Source organism: Pelmatolapia mariae, linkage group LG15 (assembly GCF_036321145.2).
Source record: "Pelmatolapia mariae isolate MD_Pm_ZW linkage group LG15, Pm_UMD_F_2, whole genome shotgun sequence".
In the NCBI taxonomy this organism is placed as follows: domain Eukaryota; kingdom Metazoa; phylum Chordata; class Actinopteri; order Cichliformes; family Cichlidae; genus Pelmatolapia; species Pelmatolapia mariae.
Window position 1 is genome coordinate 25269474 of NC_086240.1, and position 24084 is coordinate 25293557.

Genomic DNA, 24084 nt, shown 5'->3' on the forward strand with positions numbered 1-24084 from the left:
AAAAAAACTTCCATCTAAGTGGAAAAATTGTTGCAGTGAGAATAAACTGATGATAGTTCACTGAAAGGGGTCAAAGGTCAGCAGGCTGGTGCAGCTCTTTTACAGATAGTTCAGCGCGGCTGTAAAAAGAAATGAGCACAGAAACTTTGCAATTCAAATAAAAGACATAAATGTTGGTGTTCTTCTTCCTAATACACTTTAAATTTATATTCAAGGACTAAAATCATATTTACTGATTATCTGGGTTTCCTGCACCAGTTTTAAAGTTCATTCTCTTTTAAACAAAACCTTCTTAGGTGCTTTATTCACTGTCGATCTCCTGTTTTGCATGCTTGTGCTCAGAATGGCACAAAATATAAAGACACTAACGACTATCAGTGTATCCCCACACATACACATTACCCAAGTATATTAAGAGGCTCATTTTGAATTATTTATTTATTTATTTTTTAAATCGGTCTTATTTTGAAAGACCAGTTGCTGCTAACGGTTCTAAACACTGAGTCAGGAATTTCTGAACAAAATCCCACAAACGAGACAGGAAGTGGCCTGCCTGAGTGTAAAAAGTGCTTTATTATATGTGTTTATGTGTAAGAGTCACAATCCATTTATCTCTTTCATCGCACAGATTATGATGAATGAGTCCTCCTCTTCAGTCATATTTGATGGGTTTTCCCCTCGGGCTATAATTTTAAAAACCTACCGCAGGATAAAAGCCGCAGCAGGCGGCAGTGGTGTAATATGTTAGATTGCTTTATTTTGAAAGCTAGCTAGTTCCTAGTTGGAAACGAGTTACCACTTAAAGCTGCCCTAAAGGCTCTGTGTAAAGTGAAGCCATTAAGCTAATCTAGCAATATTTATCGGCCAACAGGGGGCGCCTGCTCTGGTTTAAAAAGACTTGTGAGGGCAAAATGACCTTACTTTTTACTGAGATCAAAAATGAAGTGACCACTTTCCTGATGGCTGCATGGTCTCGGTCACTAATTTTAAGTCTTCTTGAATAAAACGTTTACCTTCTCAGTTTTGGCACTTGGTTTCTAAAGGGACAGTAAAGCTTTAGTGTCACTACAGTGTAAACTGTAATGTCCTTCAGTGTCACTGTTAGAGCCACTCTTATTCACGATGCCTGGTTTCAAAAGCTAAGTTGGTGATACCTGAAATCCTCAGACTGATTCTTAAAAAAAGCACCAGTGGGTGAAATGCTAAAATTATTTGTTAACTAATCAATCAGCACTCCACCCTATTGAGTAACTGTGCTCACCTCATGCAAGTGAAAAATTAAAAATGGCATATCCAGCATACATAAAACCAAAATTGAGGCTTCAAAACTGCTGTTCAAACTAATGGGTAATGTCACAGTGGATGTGTCCGTCTTTTATATACAGCCTGTATTCGGCTGTATGTTGTAGCGATCAGCAGGGGAACCTGGGGGGGCATGTGGTCTGTAACTCAACCACCACACCACAGGAGTCAGGTGAACATGTAAAACCACCATAAGGCTACGACTGTGCCTGACTGATTTTTATGAGTTTTGCATGAATGTAGCGCTTTCTGTTTTTCTGTGTTTAATTCTCTGGATAATTGTTCTTTCAAACTGTAGCCCGGTGTTTTGGAATGATCAGTTTTCTCTCTGAGCACAAATGCAGTCACCTAGAGTCCCTAAAACACTGCAGCACGTTTAACACTACCCGTGTGTCTGTGCCGTTTCTTTCATTAACCTTTTGCAGCTCGGACGTGAGCAATAACACCTCCCCTTTTCCCTCCTCAGTTTCCTGAATGTGGATTTTTTGGGATGTACGACAAGATCCTGCTCTTCCGTCACGACCTGAGCTCGGACAACATCCTGCAGCGTCTGACCTCCGCTGAGGAGATCCAGGAGGGCGACCTGATTGAGGTGGTGCTCTCTGGTAAGGAATTAATAATTTTAGTCAGTTTTCTTTTTTTCCATCAGCTGGTGGATATAATGTTCGAATTAAAAACATTTATCAAACATGCAGAACTCCAAATAGTGAGGAAATCAAGTGTGCATACATAGCCAGAAATACTCCAGCCATACCCATCCACAACCCATCACACCAATCCTGCCCCGTCAGAGTTTAATTTTAAATGTAGCTGATCTGGTGTAACTCATCACCCCGTGCCAGCCAGTTTGCGGCCTTGCAGGGAGTTTATGCTAAATGTCGTCACAGCTGCAGGCCCATGGTGCATTTGTGGTGGCGTTTCGACTCGTCGTACACCTCCTGATTTCTGTAACCTGACACATGTAGCAGTGTCTACACGATGCATCAATGCACAAGGATGGAGATGCTGAGATGGCACAGAGCAAGATCGCTGCAGCATTTGAACAAAATGCCGAAAACATGCGTGACTGCTTTGTTTCCTGTTTCAACTTCTTCTTCTCCTGTTTTCAGTTCTGAAATGGTGTCATTTTTCTTCTTGGAGTGTTTAGAAACAGACTGAGAGAGAGTCCAGCTTTTATTGTCCCATTAGTGCTTTTATTAGTGTTTCTATTTAGACTGAATCTTGTACAGAAGATTCTTGTCTTGTTCTCTTGAGTGTACCTTAGGTTTCTCTTTTTTCTCTTCTGAATTTCATGCTTGAGCATGTCCTGTATAAATAACATTCTTTTACATTTTTGTCAATAATCATTGTATATCCTCCTCTGGTAGCTGCTGAGTCTTTCCCAGTTTTTAAGTTCTTAATTTTCAGACAAGTAGATGATGTCCCTGAGATCTCAGCCTGCTACAGCTTAGAAAGATGCACAGACATTAATGAAATAAGCATTAGTAAAGAAAGAAAGCATGCTGCAAAAACAGAAGACACACCTACAACTGCATGTTGTTTTTTGTGGGATTTCTTTTTTTGGACTTTCTATAAATCATGGTTTAATATTTGGGAGCTCAGGACCATTTAAGGTATGAAAAAGAATCAAAAATGATTCCAGCTAATAATAAATAGATTAACTTTAAAATCAGCAGTAAGAATAAAATAATTTTTTAAAAATATATCTTAATGAAAAACACGGTCCGTTATTAAATGAATCTTCAAATTTGCCTAACCATGTATTTGGTTTCACACTGAAGTCAAAGGTAAGTTTTAAACATTTAAATTGTATCTTTATTATGTATTTTTGCATCAGTTTCGTATCCTCCGGGTAAAATGAGGCTGGCACAGATCTCGTTTCCTCTCCGCCAGCGCCGCCTCCCTGGGTCACCCCCGTTTGCTCTAAACATAATATTGTGCATAGGATTGTCACTTCCTGAATTGTGTCAACAGGTTGGGCTGTGAAAACTAAAACTGACACCTTTACAGCCGAACACCCAGACGCAGAGCCGCGCCAGGTTTAAATTACACAGGAGGGTGAAAACATATCACAACCGCACAGGGTGCAAACCCACGACCACTTCCTCCTCCTCCTCGTGCACCTCTCGCTGCTACTGCTGCAAAACCCTGCAGAGCTCAGCTGGTTTATTTCACTGTTACCATTCAAGCTGCTACCAGAGCGCCAAGCGATCAAGATGAAACCGGCTCTAGTGTGATTCTTGCTGCTCGGTTGAGTTGTTTTCCAGCTTTTATACACACAAGCAGCACAAAATGGTCTGTGTGGTTGTGTATATATGTAGTACATACACATTACATTTAAAGTAGATGAAACATTTTCAAAAAATGCAATAATTAAAGGTTGAAAATGCAAAGAACACATCCAATAACAAGATGTTTTTGTGTGTTAGCTTGAAGAGTGACATGTGAAAAGTTCGTCCTCATTTAAACACTTTTCTCTTCTCTTTACTTGCATATTTTAAATCCTGTGTAACTTCAGCTAATACTTCAGGGTACAACTATTCCACGTGAGGCTTTCTACTTTGGCAAGTCTTTCTGGGGTTACAAAACATTGACGTTTAGTGTATGTGTGACCATTTCTAGCGATAAAATCATTTGTCAGATTGTAATTCTGATACGCTCACGCTCAGAGCCCGAGCATCATCGTGTTGGAGGACCATCTCCTGGCGCGGGTGGAAAGCTTCCCACATAGACAGTCATAGTCTGACTGCGTGTGTGTTTCTGTTTCAGCTCTCGCCACAGAGGAGGACTTCCAGATCCGACCTCACACTCTGTACGTTCACTCCTACAAGGCACCGGCCTTCTGCGATGACTGCGGGGAGATGCTGTGGGGGCTCGTCAGACAGGGACTCAAATGTGAAGGTGAGGAAGCGCTCAGGAAGCTTCTAGGCTGCTGACATGTCCGTTTCCGCTCAGAGAACCCAGAAATTTTAGTCCGAGGAACTGTTTTTCTAACACAGTGGCTAGAAGTTTTGTCCAAGGAACTTTACATCCCAGGTATTTTTATTCCGGGAGCATTTAGTCCCAGGAATCTCTTTTCAAGGAAGAGGGTTAGTCCCACAGCTCTAACTCTCAGAACCTTTCCTCTGATATGCTGTGATGTACTTTGACCATTTTTTCTAAGGGGACAAAGATTCAAATGCTGTGGCAGAAACTGTCTTCACAAAGAACCAATAAACATAAAAAAAGCTGTTATTTAAATGCTTAATGGATGTGGGCAAAAATAAATTTTTAAAAGAGTTCAGTCTGCATTTTAGGCTCGCTGTCTCCCGCCGGAAGGCAAGAGCTCATACTCGAGATGGAGGATGTGCGAAGGGTCTGATAGAGCTCTCCGTGCCAGGAACTTTTATTCCCAGAAACGCTTTTCAAGGAAGGGTGGTCGGAACATTTAGTCCCACAAAACATTTTCTAATGGAAGGAAGAGACAGGTGGCCTTACAGACGGAGGAGCTGAATAAAACAAAACAGGGACTGCACCAAGGCTCCCTATAAAATAAACAGGATTATTTTGAACTATGAAACATGCAAAGCTGCTCTAGTAGAGCCAGAGATGAGTTTTTTGGAGATGAATTCACACAAAAAATTGCCCCAAAAATGACCACAAACAAATATATTTGTGCCAAAAAGCCAGCTCGGGTGATCTGGGGCTTCCTGCACACCTACCTTGTAGGTGTATAGGAAGACCCAGAGTTACAGATCCAGGACTCACTGGAGAGATGATGGGAACACCTTGGGTTATTCTCCCAGGAGGAACTGGAAAATTTTAAAGAGGAAAAAGAGCATCTGGAATATCTCGCTTGGCCTGCTAAGAGCAGTCTAACGATCATGAGCATAAAGTCTCAGATTTAGTCATCAGAAATCATTTTCAGGATGTGTGTGCATTAAAATAGGCTCCTCACTATTTAAACATTATGATGGGAAGTGATGTCAGTGATTCAGCAGGGATGTAATAGAGGTCCGGCAGGCTGCGTGCTATTCCCTCTGAGTGACCGATAACTGGACCTTCAAACCTATAAAACTCGACTGTTTAAACCTCCATCAGAGTTCACAGTGATGTCATGTTTGCTTTAACACGTCTCATAAAGTTTTATTTTCCCTGAGGTAACACGTGGTGGCTTCTCGGGTTTCCACCACGTCCGCGCTGACCAAATCATCACCTCGAGGAAAAAAAAAGAAAAAAAGAGGCACACACACATACACACACTCAGATATTCACACACTGGTTTTTAGATCTGATTTTAAAGCTGCAGCGGCTCGTCGACTTCCTGCAGTCATTTTTCAGACAGCCTCGTCTTTAATGTTTTGATCTCAGCGCTCTGTTGTGATGCCGAGCAGAGAGACACCCGAGCAGCTGATGTTTGGCTTCCGCTTGTACGTTTGAAATGGTTAAAAATGAAAAGTTCCCAAACCTGAAGCAACAGGAAAAAAAATAGAAAAACAACCTTGATGGAAGAAAATTTTAGCTTTTTTTTCCTGCACATTTAAGCTTCTGATGTTGTAAACAGCTTTCTGAACCACATCCTGGACTCAATAAATTCTGTGTTTTTAAACAGATAATTTGGCTATGAGAAGATTGTTGGGCATAAATGAACCTTTAGAAGAGTAAATTAATACTTTGACACATTTTAATGCATTTATCTGATAAATAATGGGGCTTACTTTGGCCTTACTCGTACAGACAGATTGTTCATGAAGTCTGTGCTCCAGTTGTGAGCAGGCATCAAATTGAATACAGCTTGTTGACCAGACGTGCTATAAACTTGGTACTCTGTGCTGTCGTCGCATGACCCTACTCTGGTTAATTTGAGGGATGAAATTTTCTTCACTGAACCGTATCCATATTTCATATAAGCCAATGATGTTGAGTAACCTGGTTTTGCATAGAAAATGGACAGAAAGGACTTAAAAGCCGGGGCCTGTCTGAAGGGTTAAAATTTCCTTGGTAAGAAAAATAAAAGGTTCATGCTCTGCTTTGGCCCTGCCGTGTTTTATCAAGAATCTGCATTCCTGAGGTTTAGTCTCAGCACATTTTAGCCACAAAAGGCTCAAAATGACCCTCCTGCAGCACAAGACCAGACATTTATATTCAATTCAATTTTCAATTTAATTTTATTTATACAGCGCCAAATCACAACAACAGTCGCCTCAAAGCGCTTTATATTGTAAGGAAGACCCTACAATAATACATACAGAGAAAAACCCAACAATCATACGACTCCCTATGAGCAAGCAGTTTGGCAACAGTGGGAAGGAAAAACTCCCTTTTAACAGGAAGCAACCTCCAGCAGGACCAGGCTCAGGGAGGGGCGGCCATCCGCTGCGACTGGTTGGGGAGAGAAAGAAGGAAGACAGGATAAAAAACATGTTGTGGAAGAGAGCCAGAGATTCAAAGCAGCTGAACATGGAAGCAAAGCTGCTGATTTACAGGTTTATCTGCGTTTCTACCCTCATCTGTGGTTGTGAAACCAAAAGAATGAAATCATAGATATGAATGATAGATATGATCTTTCTCGATTGTTGTTGGGGCTCTGGCTTAGAGAGAGGGTGAGACTAGGATGCCTCCAGGGGAGGGCCTTGGTCTCATCCTGGAAGAGCTGGAGGTACCGGGGGTGTCTCCTAAAGGCCATGGGTCGGACTCGGTTCCTTTATTAACTTCGGGATCAGAACTTCAGTTGAACTGTGAATCTTAACGATGATTCCTCTCCTGTGCAGGATGTGGACAGAACTACCACAAGCGGTGTGCGTTCAAGATCCCCAACAACTGCAGCGGCGTGAGGAAGAGGCGACTGTCAAACGTCTCCCTGCCAGGCGCCACCTTGTCTGTCGCTCGTCCACCTTCCACTGACTTCAGCCCGGCACTGCAGGAGGAGGTGGGTCTGCTGCGCTCACATGAAATCACTCTGTAGTCGTATTCATTTTAGTTGGTTTTTTGTTTTGTTTTTGAAAGAGTTAAAATGTATGCACAGACTTCCCTTGCAGTTGTGCAGCCCCAGCCCCAGTACACACACACATACACACACATGCACTTTCTGTCTGATGGCTCGAGGCAAACCACTTGATTTTTCCATCCGGTTCAAGCCAACAAGCAGAGAGAGTCACAGTCAGATTCTCACAGGCTGAGCAAGCACACAGATCAGAGGGGGACCCGAGCACAGTCAGACCCACATACGTATCTGACCTGAGTGGACCCGAGCAGCATGTTGTGCAATCAGTTAGTCTGATTGATTAACAAGCAGCCAAGCTAGATTTTACAGATCCCAGAAAGAAACTGTTCCTTTAAGAGACCCGATGTGTGATCACGCTCGGGCAGCAGATCCTAAAGAAGTCTTGCTTTCTTCATGGACATTTCAGATAATTTGGACTTTGTTAGGAGGTCTAGAGGTCCACGCACATGTGGCGAATCAGTGAAGTGACAAGGTGGATTATCCAACTGTTCTGTACTAATTCAGGCCCATTGTGTCACATGCTTCCTGCTCCTGCCAGGACAGTGCCCTGCAAGCTGCATGCTGTACAAGGACAGTCATTGTTCTTGTTCTCGTGGATGGAAAAGAGTTTGTCTGTGCGCTGCTTTCACGATGAGTGAGCAAATCTCTAAATTTGATGTTTCAGATCAACCTCTTAAGCTCTCACTACTCCCTTCATTTCCTTTTAGTTAGAACTAAAAAAAAAAAAACCATCAATCAAATACCAAAAACGAGGGAAACTTTCACCTAAAGATCAGCTGGGTGATCCCGCCACAGTCCAAACGCTCGCTCGTTAGGTTAATTGAGTGTTAGTTGGCTTTAGATGTGGGCGTGAGAGTGTCTAGTTGTGTGTCACCGTGTTAGCCTTATGTTGGACTTGTTTCCTTTAAAGTTTCCTAACTCTGACTCATTAGCAGCTCAATCCAGACACATACAGCGGAACGCAGAACAAACTCTACACTAATTCATGTTTTTAGAAGCGTTTGTGTGCTTGTGTGTTATTCTGTCTGTGAACACGATAGCTTGAAAAGTTTTAAATGAATTCTGATAAAACTTAAAATTTGGCTTACATCCACCAAAAGCTTCCGGCCAACATAATGGTTTACAAAAATCCTCATAGCTCAGAAACTATGATTCTCACATATATTTGACCTCTGACCTCTCCTTCGAGGTCAGTAGATTGCTATAAAGAGTTAAAGTTTTTCAGACTAACAAGAACATGCTGTTGACCCGCAAGCTGGGCGAGTTGCTCCAGCAGATTGCGTGTTAGAAGGAGTTTCAGGAGGGCAAACTGCAAACCTCATAAAGTGCATTTAAAAAGAACAAAGAAAACTAAATTTAATACTTTTCCCTTAAATGTAAATGATGCTAGGAGAGTGAGTCACCTCAGCACAGATTTGTGCTTCTTGTTCACATTATGAACACAGAGCACCTTTACTGTGATAATCAGTAGATAAGTCTGCCAGCACCCACGTGAAGCTGTGCATGCATGAGCGCAACAACATAACAGGCTCGCCTGTTTCCAGATTCAGCTGATTGCCTCTTTCAGGATGTTTGTGGTAATTAATAAAATAACTTGCATAAAAATGGAGAGAAAAAAGAAGACGGCATCATTTGTTGTTTATATTTGAAAGTTGAATTCACAGATGGCTGTCTTGGTTCTGTATCCATACAAAATACTATAAACTGAAGTTTTGCCAGAGGCAGAAGAACTGAGATAAAATCTGAACTCTTGACCTCATCAGTCAGAGGATCTGGAAGCCCTGCTGGGAGATGAAAGGTCACTGAAACTCAAGCTAAAGCTGTTCTCAATGATCACTTTTTGATTTTATGAAAATGAAAAACATTTCTGTCCTGGTGGAAGTCGTCTATTCCAGGATGGCAGTGCCCTACAGAAAGATACTGTAGATAAGGGTAGGAATTATTAAGCACTTTCTTCCACCAGCGTCTAAGCGTGATGTCTTTTAATGATTTGTTTTTACATGAAGAACAAATTTAAATACAAACTAAAATGAGTTACTGAAGTGTTATCGGTCAGTTTGCTCTCTGTTTGGAAATCTGAGCATAAACAGAAAAATAAATCCTATTTCTTCTTCGCATTTTTGTTTCTGTTCTCCACCCCTCTGCAGCGCCCTCTTCTGGGCGCCATGAAGCGCAACTCCCTGCTGAGCGGCCGGCCCATCTGGATGGAGAAGATGGTCCTGGGTCGGGTGAAAGTCCCCCACACTTTCTCCGTCCACACCTACACCCGTCCCACCATCTGCCAGTTCTGCAAACGCCTGCTGAAGGGCCTCTTCCGCCAGGGCCTGCAATGCAAAGGTGACACACACACGCAAAAACACACATACACAGGAAAGACTTAGAAAATAGAGAAACCAACAGTCCAAACTCCAAAGATATTCAATCTGCTGTGAAGTCCTAACCTTCCTTCACTTTCTTCTTAATCGCCCTGTGAAGTGTGTGGAGAGACTCTGCAGTACTCTGTAGGAACCATCGGTTACTCTTCGTCACATGGTTATTCAAGAAGTTTAAAATGTTTAATATGTTTTTTGTATGTTTGTTTTTTAGACTGTAAATTTAACTGCCATAAGAGATGTGCAGCCAAAGTACCTCGAGACTGCCTGGGCGAGGTCGACTTTAACGGAGGTGAGTCGGTTTCACTTTTACCGCTTTAATCATCTGAAACCTTTGATGGGCAAAATTTAATATCTGCAGACAGATTCTGATGCTGTAGGCAAAGGACGGGAGATTTGCTCTTGGACTCTTTTTAGTTTCTTCCTGTTGTTGGATTTTTATTGACCGCTGAGGACACTTTGGTTTCATACAGGTAGAGAAGATCAAGCAGGAAATGCAATCTCAAAGCCGTCAGCTGCCATCTCATGACAGTTTATGCGATTAGGTTCTTCTGACCAGCGCAGGGAACAGGAAGTTGGCTATACCAGATTCCATAAAACAGTCACAGTTGTGCCCAGAGGCTAAAACAAAACCGTTAAATGGACAGTTAAATGGGTTCCCACCCTGGCTACTGTTTGTCTGTAACACCATATCTGATTTCCTTTTTTATTATTCATTGGAACATATGCCCTCCATACAACAATAAAAGACAGCAATTTAAATAATAATTAAAATGACTGACTAACACTGAAAAGAACTCAAAAGAAAATAATAAAAGATTACATAAATAAAATTAGAAAACACAAAACTTTATTTGCTCATTCCCCCTGAGCACTAAAGAGCAGCTTGCAATACAGAATTTCTTGCGCTCAAGGCAGAAAATATTTTTAAAAAACCCTCAACTGAGGTTCTCGGAGTTCAAAGTGATGTCAGAAAATTTCTAATTTTGCAGCACTGATGCTACCAAACTCTTAACATTAAGTTTATTTTGATAGAAAAGAAAAAAATGACTTCATTTCGCTCCCTGATTACCCTAACAATGATTTTCCCGTGGGTGACCTGCTCTACGAGACAATGAAATGAGTGAAGAGTCTATATAAGAAATAAAGGAGACAGAAATCTCACGTTTGCAGAGCTCAGACTTTATACTGATCACGTCAGAGTATTTTTAATCTCCTTTTGGTCCCTTGTAGGCCCGTCACCCCATAACACCATTTTATTTTTTAAATTGGATTGGGAAGTGTTTTCATTTCAAGTCTTTGGCATTATACACCCAACCCCTGCTGGCCATTAGAGGAACTGCAGCTCAGTGAAATCTTGGGCTGGAAGTTTTAAGACCTGTTCCCAGACTCTCCTGTTTTTCCTGTTTCTTCAGAGCCAGCCAGTCCCGGTGTGGACTCAGAGGCGACGATGGAGGTGGACTGCGATGTGAACAGCGATGGAGGTCACAGCATGGACGAGCAGGACGAGCAGTCCACCGAAGACAAGATCTTCTTCGAGGGTCCCTGCACAGACTGCGAGAAGGATGACGAGACGGTCAGAACAATCAGGTGAAGCAGACGAATGGAACTGGTGACGGGCTTTAAAATAGCATTATAAAAATCTTAATTTATCCTCATGAGAAAATCTATTGAGCCTCAGTATTGGATGCTTTGTCATAAGTAGAGAGATCATGATATGTGTGATGTGAACAGGTTCAATTTCTCTCGGATATACGGTACAATTTCAAAGTGGCGTCCAGTGTTGGATGGCATGTTTTTATCCCCGTCAGCAATAAACCACGAGCATGGCTCACCCTCATGTGGTTTGTAACCGAAATCTACAACAAACGAGTCTGTTTAATGTTAAGAGAGCATAGAGCTGGCTTTAAAGAACAGAAAAGAAGGAACTCCTCCAAAGACTTGCATACATTTAATTTTTTTATTTGAATCTTTGACATTCTCATTAGTATCGTATTTTTGTGTGGGCTTTTTTTCCTTAAAATGCTTCTTTGCATGTTTTTATTTGGTTTCACGCAGCCCGTCGACCAGCAGCAACATCCCTCTGATGCGTGTGGTCCAGTCCATCAAACACACCAAGAGAAAAAGCTCCACAGTGGTTAAAGAAGGCTGGTTGGTGCACTACACCAACCGTGACAACCTGGTGAGATGAAGCACAAAACACAGACAGACTAAGGTGTCTTTTGAGTTTTTTTAGGCCTTTGGGTGCCTGACATAAACACAGCTGGTCTGTTTGCAGGAACAACAACAAAAGCAGGAAATATCTGAAATAATTTTTTAATTAAGTAAAAATATCAATCCAGTCTAATCCTTTGGCTTCGGCTAAAAGCTCTTAGGAGCAGCAAAAAAATTCCAAAAAACAGACACAAACACTAAAAGCTAAAACATTTATAGGCAATATTCACACACAAGATATATGAAACACAATGCAAATATAAAATGTTGTACATTACACTGTAAGCACTAATTGGCTAATGTGAATAGCGTTTTTCAATAATGTGCTTCGCTGTAGGAGTTAAATGAGGTGTGTAAACTGGACGACCACTGGGAGAAAGGCAAAGCCGTCACTAATCCCAGCGTCGTATTTAGACAATGTAATAAAAGTGATGTTAATCTGCACCAAAATTTCAAACGTTCTTCCTTTTTTATTTGTTCCACCTCACTGCCAAATTTCAAAAATTTCAGCTTGGTAGTTTTTGGAGATGAACAAACACGGGGCACTGATAACCTACGTCAGCTTTAGCACTGCAGTCTGAAAGTTCGAGGTGCTTCATCAAGTCAGTGCAGAAATTATTAAATCCATTTTAATCACTGAGCTTTGGTTATTGGTTTAATATATCCACACAAATTGGAAACATGCTCTACATGCAAATGTAGAGCATGTGTAGAGCATGACTACCAGTTAAGTGCATCATGAGAACACATCTATTGTCATCCAGGGAATTAAATTATTGGCCAATAAAAAGACTCTGTCCTATATATAGTACTGTTTGAAAAGGTTTCATGTACTTCAGATACTTCCATTCATATCCATCACTCAAAACCTCAGAGGAAAGTCTTTGATTACTGGAAACTAAAAGAAATTTAAAGATTTTTATTTTCTCTCTGGACTCAGATTCAAAGCATTCTCCCTAATGACGTGTTTTGTCTTTGCAGAGGAAGAGACATTACTGGAGGCTGGACAGCAAGAGTCTGACTCTGTTTCAGAATGAAAGTGGAGCCAAGTATTACAAGGTAGGAGACCCGGTGAGCCCCGGATCTAGTTTCAGCTGCTCGGCCAAACAAAGCAACGACGTGAAGAGAAGAGCTGGAGGGAGTCGGGTTCATACCGTAACACAGCATGAACCTCATAAGACATTAACACACATCACTGTCTACTTGTCCACTGTAATTGTTCCAAGAGCAGGTTGTCTATCATTGGTTGAAAGCTCTGTGTTGATAATGTAACTTAATATATTTAAAGAAAGGTGGCAAAGAAACACTAAAAATATCTGTTGTACCAACACTGACATTGAATTGCCAGGCGCACTGTGATTGGAACAAGAACTGGGTGCATACGTTTGAATTGATTTTAGACTTTCTTTAATCCAAGGACAAATATATATATTCACTCACTCAAATATTTTTAAGAAGTGGTGCTGACGTTTCTACAATGTCTTAAGTTCACGTTGCTAAGGCCTGTTAACTGTTGGTGATCACAATTGACTTTAACTGGTAGTTCCTCTTTGCCAGCATAAAAGGATTTGTTTGACACCACTCATTGGACTGACCTATAGTCAAAATCATGGAGAAGTCCAAAGAACTCAGTGAAGATCTAAAAAGGTCATCCAAGATTCAAGATCATCGTTCAAAAAATTGTTGTTTGGATATGTCACCACTTTGCTGAGGTCTGGAAGACAAACCCAAACTGTCACCCTCGGATGATGGACAACCCAGGAACCACCAAGGTTGAAGCCTGCCATGAACTGGAAACTGGTGGAACACCAGCATCACTGTCCACAGTGAAGTGAGTTTTACATCACTAGACTGAGTGTGGTTGCTGACCAAGAAAGAAGCCCCCTCTCCAAAATCAGCACCGTCAAGCTTGACTAAAATTTCCAGCTGCCCACATGGACACGCCAAATAACTGCTGAAGAAAAACTTTATGATTTATACGAGATAAAGAGCCACAGTGATAAGAGGTGTTTCAGAAGTAAAGGTGAGGTTTTCAAACCTACATGGCGGAGGTAACATCATGTTCTGGGCCAAAGTAGATGAAATAATAAACAAAAAATACTTCAAATCTACAGATAGACACTAAATTTAAGCTTCTGGAATGGACTTCGCAAATCCTCGACCTCAACCCCATTAAAGATTTGTGGGCTATGCTTTAAAGTCATGTCCATGCCAGGAAACCAACCAGTTTGAATGAACTCTACCAATTCTGCCAATAAAAGGTGTCAAATATTCATATTGAACCAGAAGCTTGTTGGTGGCTACCAACTCTGGTCAACTTGCTAAATATTGGGTGTGATGTTTATATCTGAGCCCGTATGTAGACTTTTGACCATGTGTGAATGAGAAAAAATCCAAAATAAATTCAAGCTCATAATTCTTGTTTTTTAAAGTCATTAAAGATGCATGCTGCACAATCATTTAACTGGAAAAGCAACAGTTCAAAGAAGTCACTAAAAGACCCAAATTACCACGACATTTATGCCCATGACGAGTGCCTGTAAACTTCAGCTGTGTAATGAGCAGCCAGAGCAGCAGTGTGCTCACCGATGTGTTTTTAATGACAGTGCAGACCTGTGGCTTTTATTTATTTTTTTAATCCAATTTTGAACTTCCAAGTTGGACTAAATAATTTCCTTGAAAACTGTGATCACTGAATTCAGCTGCAGCTCCATCACTTCCCTCTCTCATACCTCACGTCCTTTTATCTCGCGCCTGCCGCCGACCTGTTGACCTTTAGCACAAAGCGCAGCAGAAATCCTCCTTTGAAGAGAAAGCCAGGGAGGAGGTATGAAGCACAAGGCCAGGGAGGTGGGGTGGTTGGGGGGTGGGGGATCTGTGGTGGTTTTTGGAGATGTCGGGTCGCTTCCCTGCCACCTCTTTGGCTCACTGCCACACTGCCAAGTGCCCGAAGCTTCTAAGGCACGTCCTGCCTTTTAATCAGAGGATGAAAAGATGGTGATGGGAGGGCGTGGCTCGGGGTGAACTTGGCAAAATGTTCAAATGAGTCCGAGGAGCGCGGAGACACCACTGAGCCAATCGCTCTTTTTGAAATGTTTGATCTGGCATGGTTAAGGGTTTGTGGAGGGGTGCAGGGTTTCTGCACTCTGCCAGAAAAGGAAGGAAGAGAAGTTTTAAACACTGACATTCAAAGAGTGTCTTAGTTTTAGCAAGGAGAGGAGAGGTGCTAGGATGGAGCCCTCTGGATAATTTCAAGACCTCATGGATGATTCTGACTCTTAAAAAAAATACAAAAATCAGAGAAGATATGTTCTATAAGTGCCGAAATTCAAGTTCAGGCTAAAGGGACCTTTTTAGATTACTTCATCCACAAGACCCAGGATTTAAACTTTCTTTTTTATTCCATAGGAGATCCCCCTGTCTGAGATCCTGCAGGTGGAGCCGGCGCAAGACTTTGGCAGACTGCCTCAGGGTAGCAACCCACACTGCTTTGAGATCATCACAGGCAGCATGGTGTACTACGTCGGGGAGGACAACGGTGGCCTCTACCACAACCCAGCTTTGACAGCATCTGGCGTGGGACGGGATGTAGGGCAGAGTTGGGAGAAAGCCATCCGGCAGGCGCTGATGCCCGTCACGCCCAAGGCTAGCGTCGGCACGGGGCCAGGCCAGGGGAAGGATCACAGTGAGTAACGGACCCTCTTTAGTCTTTGGTCCTGTTCTTGGTTTTGCCTGTTCCTTCTGTACCTTCAGCAGGAAATTCAGTTTTGTGTAAAAAAATACAAATGTGACCGCTGTGTCTGAAAAGCCAATGTAGAAGTTAATAGCCAAAACAAACAAACCCCCCCCCCCCCCAAAGAAGTCCAGTCATCTTCTTTTCAAGCTCTCAATACTACCATGAACTGAATGGCTGAAAACCTAAATAAATAAAGAAGCGTCATAAACCTGCATTTTTTTTCTAACGGCCAGCAGGGGGCGCTGGGTCTTGCTGTAATGGAACATTCTCATTTTTTTTTTAACTATGACTTCAGTAGATATGTTATGCTAGCTGCAGGTCATATTGAAAAAAACAAACTACGAATTAATTTTGTGAAGTATTGTCATTTTTAAGGTCAAAAATTGAGATTTAACCAGTGGCTTATCAGACACAATTCAAAACACCAAGATGGCGACTGTGACATTGTTTAGTCCGAGGTTTTGCAAACCAAGATCATGGTGGCTACACCAGTCTTTCTTTTACTCTCTCTATGGTTCAAAAGCGTGTAAAAAGAAAAAAACAGAATATTTGAGGAATTAGTCCAGCATTTATTCATGTTACATAAGACCCAACCTCTTGAGGAATGACAACCAATCAAAAATGTGAACCCAATAAGATGACACTCATATTGGCTTGTTCATTCCAGCTAAATTAAATGATTGGAAATGAGGAAGCACCATCAGTTCTCTTCCAAGTTGTAATGGTCCATTGGCTCCCCAATGTGATAAAGTCGTTCCGTACAGTCAGAAACAGTCCCAAAGCGTAATGGTTCTACCTCCATGCTTGACTGCGGGAATGTGTTACTGATGGTCTTCTTGGTGCCTTCGGGTCATTAACAAGCTTCTCCTGTGTAGTTTTGGGCTCATCCGCCAGCTTTCTCATCAGGCAAGCTCTTGTTTGGAGCTAAAGAACGAGGGTGACTGATGGTCATTTTAGATTTCTTTCATTTCCCATTTATCACCTTCTCACTGAGCTTTGTGTTGCTCGTCTTGTAGTCTGTTCCAGTCTTGTTCTTTGACATCTCGTTGCTCTTGTCCGTAGTGGTGGAGAGGCTGGAATGTTTGAAACCGGTTCTTTAGCGAGGTGTGCTTTATACACAACAAGGAGAGATCAGGAGTATCTGTAATTGATTAACTAACTCTAATCTGCGTGCCCATTTGGCTCACAGCCAGTCTGTGGGAGCAGGAACTCTAGCTGGGTTACAGGGGATCAAATACATACCTCACTCAATGACACGAATCAATTTAACTTTTATGTAATGTGTTCTTTCTGGATTTTTGGTTGATACTCTGTTTCTCTCTGTTTAAATGAAACTATTGTAAAAATCAGAAACTGTTCATTTGTTTGTAAATGAACAAACTTACAAATTCAGCAGGAGATAAATTATTTCCCCCATTGTATGTATACTTATAGACATATTTTTAAACCTGTGGATATTTCCACTGATGGATTGCATCTACTTTTGTTGTACATGTAGTAGTAGTAATTTGAAAAGCGTTGTTATGGTTTGTTCTACCTCTGACGACCTTTCTGCTGTTGCATCACTGAGCTGGTGCACTTCAGTCTCGATGTGTATACACAGTCTTTCTATTTTATATTCAGTCTGTATATTTTTAGAAAGATGGAATATCTTTCTAAATTTTATCTTTATGTAATAAAAGGCAGATGTTTGATAATGGAGGCACACCCAGTGAGGTTCATGCACACTATATTAATGCCCATCTTTGCCCTTTGATACAGTAATGGAGTCGCTTCTGAAATCAGATTAGACTTTTTATGTTTTAATGGACGTGCGTTTGTTTGTTTGCCTGCGAAAAGCTTCCAAATATTGTTTTAGGAGGCCACCGTTACACAACACACACAAACACACACACGCACAGACACACGCCGTCTGCTGGCATTTTAACATGATTGAAGGGATTTCAGAGGATTTTCTGCTTCATCTCAGCTCCGATCCATCTCAGGTTAAACTGTCTCTTTGTCTGAAAATAAGAGTCTTAAGTTTCATCCTTTAAATTAGAGCACCTAAATGCACCTCGTGGAATTAAAGTAAAAGAGCATTAGCTGTTATTGAGCACAGTTGGTGTGTTATAAAAGTGCGGCGCTTCAGGGGACGCAGTCAGCAGTGGCGTTTTCCACTTGTTGAGTAAGTAATGCGGAGCTTCAATTTCCTCCTGAAAATGGATGTTTTGTTTTTGAAATCATGGCATCAATAAGTTAATGCACCGGTGATGTAACACCACTTTTTTTTTATTACCTCATAGACACACAGACCGCCACTGGACCTTTATAGTCATGTATAACCGAGGGAAATCCACCCCCACCCAAAAGAGAAAAAGGAAAGAAATGACACTGCTCTGATGCAGATGCATTAGTGTCAATAAAGTTATATAAATGGAAGTGATCAGCAGGCATGCAAACACTGGTGCTGCGTTTACAGGTCGTGTGGTGTTCTGTGAAGATTATTGAAGCATTAAAAGACTTCATGTGATGTTATCCTTTTTTTTTTTTTTTTTTTTTTTTTTCCAGTGGTCCAACCATTTTATTGTTGTTATTGTATTGTTATGAAATGTTATTCTATCCTGACGAATGATTACGCGACATAAACTTGCAGTGGCGGGGCTTGTCTTTGTTAGGGAACAGCAGGAATCACACAGATTTAGACAGGAAGAAGCATTTCGTCAATTTAAAAGAGTCAATATTTACAGAAATAACCCTTTTTTCAAATCTGATCCATCCCTGCGGTCAAAGGTGATCGCAGTGTAGGGGCTCTTGGTTATCTACCTGTTTTTTGTTTTGGTTTTTTAAATATTGATTATAGATTCTTGATCGGATTAAGCTCTTGGCAATTTCCACGCCATGGATCCAAAATGTTAACTTGATGTTCTCACTTTTGCCTTGTGACATGACGCTCCATCTTCCTGGAAAATGCAGATTGCCAACAAATTGCTCCTGGATCGCTTTCATTTGGCTCATTTCATGGAAACACAGCAACCTGACCCCCTCAGAATCAGCTGTTTTTGTGCAATAACTTTAATATATTTGCTATTATAATATTATAATACATGCTATTAGTTTATTCTCGGGTGAGTCTCTAAATCTAAAGACAAAATGATGGGGTTTTTTTTCTTAGCACCAGTTCAATGTCTGATGTAGAGGAACAGAAACAAGCATTTGCACTTTGTATGTTTGATCTGATACGTCACTGGAGGAAATGTCACAAGGTGTGCAGGAGTGCAGTCCTAGGAATGTTTCGGATGGTCAAACTCTCAGGCCTCTAGTGAAAGAATTGCATCCCTGGGTCAAAATTCCTCAGCACTCTTTGCAGATGTGTGCTTCCCACTGCTCGATAAACCTACATCAGCTCTGCATGGTGACCTAAATATCAACAGGCTGCCTATCTACATCAGACTGCAGGTATTGATCGCAGAGGGGTGACCCGATCAAATCCCGGGCAGCGATCCGAAATCGATGTCAGCTCATCAGTTTTCTTTGCACAGAACGCGCCGTCGGCTTTCAGTGTCAGCCTGAATTAATGCTCCCATCACATGAAAGGAGGAGACAGGAAACAGAGGCTTTTATTCTTGTGAGATCTGGAAAACGATTTGGAGATCGTTGTCGCAGCTGGAAACGTCATCAGGGCTTTTTTCATTGTGCGGTGTACAAAGAAATCCGCATGTTTGGTCCCAGCTGGAAATCTCCCGTCACCTCTGTCTTTGATAAACAAGGAAATGTTGGAAATTGGATTTTAATGATTTGGAGGTTGGGCAAAAAAAACATGTTTGCTGTAAGTGAAGGGGTTTAAATACCTGCATATTTCACTTTTTTTTAAATATAAATATGTATTTTATTTTGTGTCTTCTCAGAGGAACTGTCAATCAGCATATCAGTGTCCAACTCCCAGATACAAGAAAATGTGGTAAGCCATCACACACAAGCAGATTTCTTTTCTCTTTATTTCAGATTTGTCCCTTCTTATAACACAGTTAGGGATGTTCTCACAGTCTGAAGTGCTCTAATCTGTCCTGTTCAGGATATCAGCTCAGTGTATCAGATCTTTGCTGACGAGGTCCTCGGCTCGGGACAGTTTGGGATTGTTTATGGAGGTGAGAGGTCGTGTTAAAATGAGACATATTTTATATGCATTACAGGCAATTACAAACAATCAAAGTGATCTCCTTTCTCATCTTCTGCAGGCAAACACAGAAAGACCGGCAGAGACGTGGCGATCAAAATCATCGACAAAATGCGGTTTCCTACTAAGCAGGAGAGCCAGCTGAGGAACGAGGTGGCCATACTTCAGGTGAGACGTGGCGAGCTTTATTAATTTAATGTGAGATTAAGTTAGAGCTGTACAATCAATCAAATTTTAATCTCTGTCACAATCTCGGCTTCCCACGATGAACGCAGTGATCAAACAATATTTAGAATGAGGCTGAAGATGTAATCGAGCATCATGTTTGAGGAATCCTTTTTATAGTTTTAAAAAATGGATAACATCTTTACAAAACTGTTAATTACTTCATTAGATTGCTCCAGTTGGAATCTGGTTTTCACAGATTGTCTCCTATGTGTGACAGAACCTCCACCATCCGGGGATTGTTAACCTGGAGTGCATGTTTGAGACGCCCGAGCAGGTGTTTGTGGTCATGGAGAAGCTTCACGGCGACATGCTGGAGATGATTTTATCCAGCGAGAAGAGCCGGCTACCCGAACGGCTCACCAAGTTCCTGGTTACACAGGTGAGAATGTGGAAGCTCAGGCGGAAGGAGACACTTTTCTGTCTGTTTGCTTAGGCAGGGTTTATGTGGATGTCTGATAAGAGTCATTCAGTTTGTGACTGTTGGGTCTGCAGATCCTGGTAGCCCTGAGGCATCTTCACTTCAAGAACATCGTCCACTGTGATCTGAAGCCTGAGAACGTCCTGCTGGCCTCTGCAGAGCCGTTTCCTCAGGTTAGTACAAATGCACTTTCCCACACTGAGGCAGCTCACCCAGGTGCTGCAATTGGTTGCAACTTGGTTGCTATTGTGCTGGTCCTTGATGTCATTCAGCTGCTTTCCAGGGAGCCTTGTCTTTCGGTCTGATAGTACTCCACACCAGTGCACTGCAGACCACAAGAACCAGAAGTTTTCATAGTACTGATCTCACCAAGGGTCCAGAGCAGAACGATAGCCGCCGCCACAGCTACCTTCTGTTTAATTATAAATTAGAAGGACGAGGAACTCACAGGAGAGCCAGTGGATTAATGCCGCATTTTTTCCCCCTCTCAACCAGGTGAAGCTCTGCGACTTTGGTTTCGCTCGTATCATCGGGGAGAAGTCATTCCGCCGCTCAGTGGTCGGCACTCCGGCCTACTTGGCGCCCGAGGTGCTCCGCAGCAAAGGCTACAACCGATCTCTGGACATGTGGTCGGTCGGCGTCATCGTCTACGTCAGTCTGAGCGGGACGTTTCCCTTCAATGAGGACGAGGACATCAATGACCAGATCCAGAATGCCGCCTTCATGTACCCAGCCAACCCCTGGAAGGAGATCTCAGAAGAGGGTAAGGGAACATCTGGACTTGGGTTCATTCATGTTCACATTTGTAACAATTTGTGTGTTTTAACGCCGCTTGACTATTCTTCTCCGACAGCCAAAGACCTGATTAATAACCTGCTGCAGGTGAAGATGAGGAAGCGCTACAGCGTGGACAAGTCGCTGAGCCACCCCTGGCTGCAGGTAACCAAACTGCTTTCTTTAGAAGAGTCTGCAGTATCGCACGAGCGTTATTAAAGTAAATAAAGATTTAATGAAAGTAAAACATTTATTCCCCCCTTTAGGAAAAAATGTAATGAGGTCATAGAGCAAGACGGGCGAAGCCTGGTTTCTCATTCACTAGTCTTTGTGTAACCACAGGAGTCGCCCCCTGCTGGCCATTAGAATGAATGCAGATTCACGTTGGCTTCATATTTATGTTTTAGACTTGGAAGCTGTGTCCATCTTTTGTGTACAGTCTGTGATGCAGGACATAAAGTTATTATTTTAACTCTGTTTTTGAATGATCAAATCATACCTTAAATTACTGATTTAAAGGGACAGTTGACCTCTATATCAAATATACAACAATAGATTTTCTCAGGCTTATAGACATGCTTCTTAGCAGATTTCCCTATTATGGCCATGTAACACAGCCAAGGGGCAACCAATCAGAAGAAAGTTGGCTTAATAGGGGAGGAGCTATAATGGCTTGTTTCAAATGGAGGATGAACTGGTCCAGTCTAACATAAATAAGGATTATTTTGAGCAATGAATCATGCAAAGCTCCTGTAGCAGTCTAAGATGGAGTGAAAGCTGAGCATAAAAAAAGTGTTTAATGTTGTCGTTATCGTCCAGGACTACCAGACCTGGCTGGACCTCAGGGAGTTCGAGACACGGCGAGGTGAGCGATACATCACTCACGAAAGCGACGACGCCCGATGGGAGGAATACGCTGACGAGAGAGGCTTGCACTACCCCAAACACTTCATCATGTCGCCCAACCTGGATGACATGGAGGAGGACCCCTAGAGGCCTCGACCATGTTGACTTCTCTTAAGAGGGTTAGCCTCAAACCCGGGAAACTGTTGACAGAAGCGTCCCTGTGTAGGCCACAGGCTTTCCCCCTTGATGGCGTGTGATGACCCACGAGGACACGCTGATCAGGCAGCTCACTGCAGCGATAATTCAGGTCCAGAGAATTAAAAATTTTCAAATATTTTATCTTTTTCGTTTCTACAAAGCCATAAACAAACGGACGCTAAGAGCCGAAACACGGAAGCATCGTGTTTTTTCTCCCAGAATTCAACTTGGGGCTTCAACATACGTCAGCACTGCCAGCAGAGCCTTAGAAGGGCTAATCCAAAACCAAACCAGAGACTCAACTCACTTTTTCAGCTGAGATCAGCTCAGTTTTAGCAGGTGGTCATTACATTTTAGTTCTAAAAAGCTGTGTAGATGTTAATGTCGTCTTTTGTGACTAACTGGAACTCACAAGAAACAAGCGCTCTCTTCCGACTGTAGTTTTTATTCTTGTTGGGATGTCTTTGCACTATTGTGAAACTTTTTTTTTCATGAGAATTTCACTGTCAGTAAGTCTCGGTTTGATCATCTGCAAAAGTTTGAAGCTATGTTAGCGCTCCCTCGAGGCTGCAATTACAATCTTAAAATTAGAAAATGAATGTTGGCCAAATAGTCCACAAAACGTTTATTCATTGCAGATTAAATTACTTTTATCTGACTAGTTTTGAGAACAGATTTGGTCTTTAAAGCATCAAAACAATATCAATGCCACGTTCCAAGACCTGCAGTTCCTCTAATGGCCACTTGAGGCTGGCACTGCGTCTAACAATGGTTCTTAAGTATGAAGTTTATTTAATGAACACTTCCTGGACTCAAATAAGAAATATTTTTTTATGTACCATTAATTATTAGTAGAGTTGGTTAGTTTTTCTATTTAAAGAAACTCTTTTGCTAACAGATTTATTTTAGCTGGTGACTGATGCAGACGTTATATTAAAGTTAAGTGGGTATATACATCACCGTCTCCGACCTGTAATAATGTGGCTCTATGGCAGAAACTTTTGCAGAGGAACAAACGTGAGTATTTTTCAGAAACTCTGGAAGAGCTGAGAAGAATCGAGCTGCTATTGTCTCCTTTGTCTTTCTGAACTCTAACGTGTTCGTCAATCCCGATCTGACTCCAGCCTGAGAATTTATTTCACGTTTTATATTTTTGCAAGAAATGTTTCGTCATGTGGATGAAAATATTAAAGATGAACGGCAAAATTCGGGTGACTCGTCATTGTTGTTCCTGTGCCAGTCGTCTTCTAGATGAGGCTCCAGCACTGTGGAAAAAACAGGCGGACGTTTTCGCAGGTCTTGACTTACTCCATAGAGTTTTTCAGGCATTTGCTTTGAGCAGTCTCAACACAAAAACTTTGCCTTCATTTATCAGTCATAGGAAGTGCACTCTCACCACAAATTATGTGGGCAAAATGTTTTTAAAAAATCAGATTATTTGGGCTTGTTGTTATTTTGAAAAATTGTAGTGTGAGTTTAATTGACCATAATTATAAATAAGCAGTAATTAGAGAGCCAGAGATTTAAATATGCAAAATAATTATTAGTTCATCCAGTTCAGGGCTGGAGTCTATCCCAGCAACCGTTGGGTGAGAGGCAGGGTACACTCTGGACAGGTCACAGGACTAACACACAGAGGGACTGACCGCCATTCACACCGACTTAGAATCACCAAGTGACCTAACCCAACTAACTGCGTGTCTTTGGACTGTGGGAGGAAGCCCAAGTACCTGGAGAGAACCCACGCAAACATGGAGAGAACACGTGAAGTTCATGTGGGGGGGATTTTGTCAAATTTTGAGATTCGACTGTGTCCATACCAAATCTGACCAAATTAATGAAGACTAACACAAATCT

General features: G+C 41.9%; 1 protein-coding gene across 3 annotated transcripts in view; it reads left to right on the forward strand.

The window, feature by feature from the left end:
- Positions 1 to 23427, forward strand: part of LOC134642907 (serine/threonine-protein kinase D3-like) — a 53905-nt gene extending 30478 nt beyond the window's left edge. For 2 of the 3 annotated variants that reach the window (XM_063494989.1, XM_063494990.1), the window contains exons 3-18: positions 1769 to 1907; positions 4072 to 4203; positions 7053 to 7210; positions 9433 to 9622; positions 9872 to 9949; positions 11073 to 11247; positions 11716 to 11839; positions 12853 to 12930; positions 15280 to 15556; positions 19495 to 19547; positions 19662 to 19734; positions 19825 to 19931; positions 20209 to 20370; positions 20484 to 20582; positions 20905 to 21348; positions 22003 to 23427. In XM_063494989.1, the coding sequence (XP_063351059.1) occupies positions 1769 to 1907; positions 4072 to 4203; positions 7053 to 7210; positions 9433 to 9622; positions 9872 to 9949; positions 11073 to 11247; positions 11716 to 11839; positions 12853 to 12930; positions 15280 to 15556; positions 19495 to 19547; positions 19662 to 19734; positions 19825 to 19931; positions 20209 to 20370; positions 20484 to 20582; positions 20905 to 21348; positions 22003 to 22176 (2463 nt within the window). In that variant the 3' untranslated portion in view covers positions 22177 to 23427. The remainder of the gene's footprint in view (positions 1 to 1768; positions 1908 to 4071; positions 4204 to 7052; positions 7211 to 9432; positions 9623 to 9871; positions 9950 to 11072; positions 11248 to 11715; positions 11840 to 12852; positions 12931 to 15279; positions 15557 to 19494; positions 19548 to 19661; positions 19735 to 19824; positions 19932 to 20208; positions 20371 to 20483; positions 20583 to 20904; positions 21349 to 22002) is intronic. The other variant, XM_063494992.1, reaches the window with a different exon arrangement.
- The last annotated feature ends 657 nt before the right edge of the window (positions 23428 to 24084 follow it).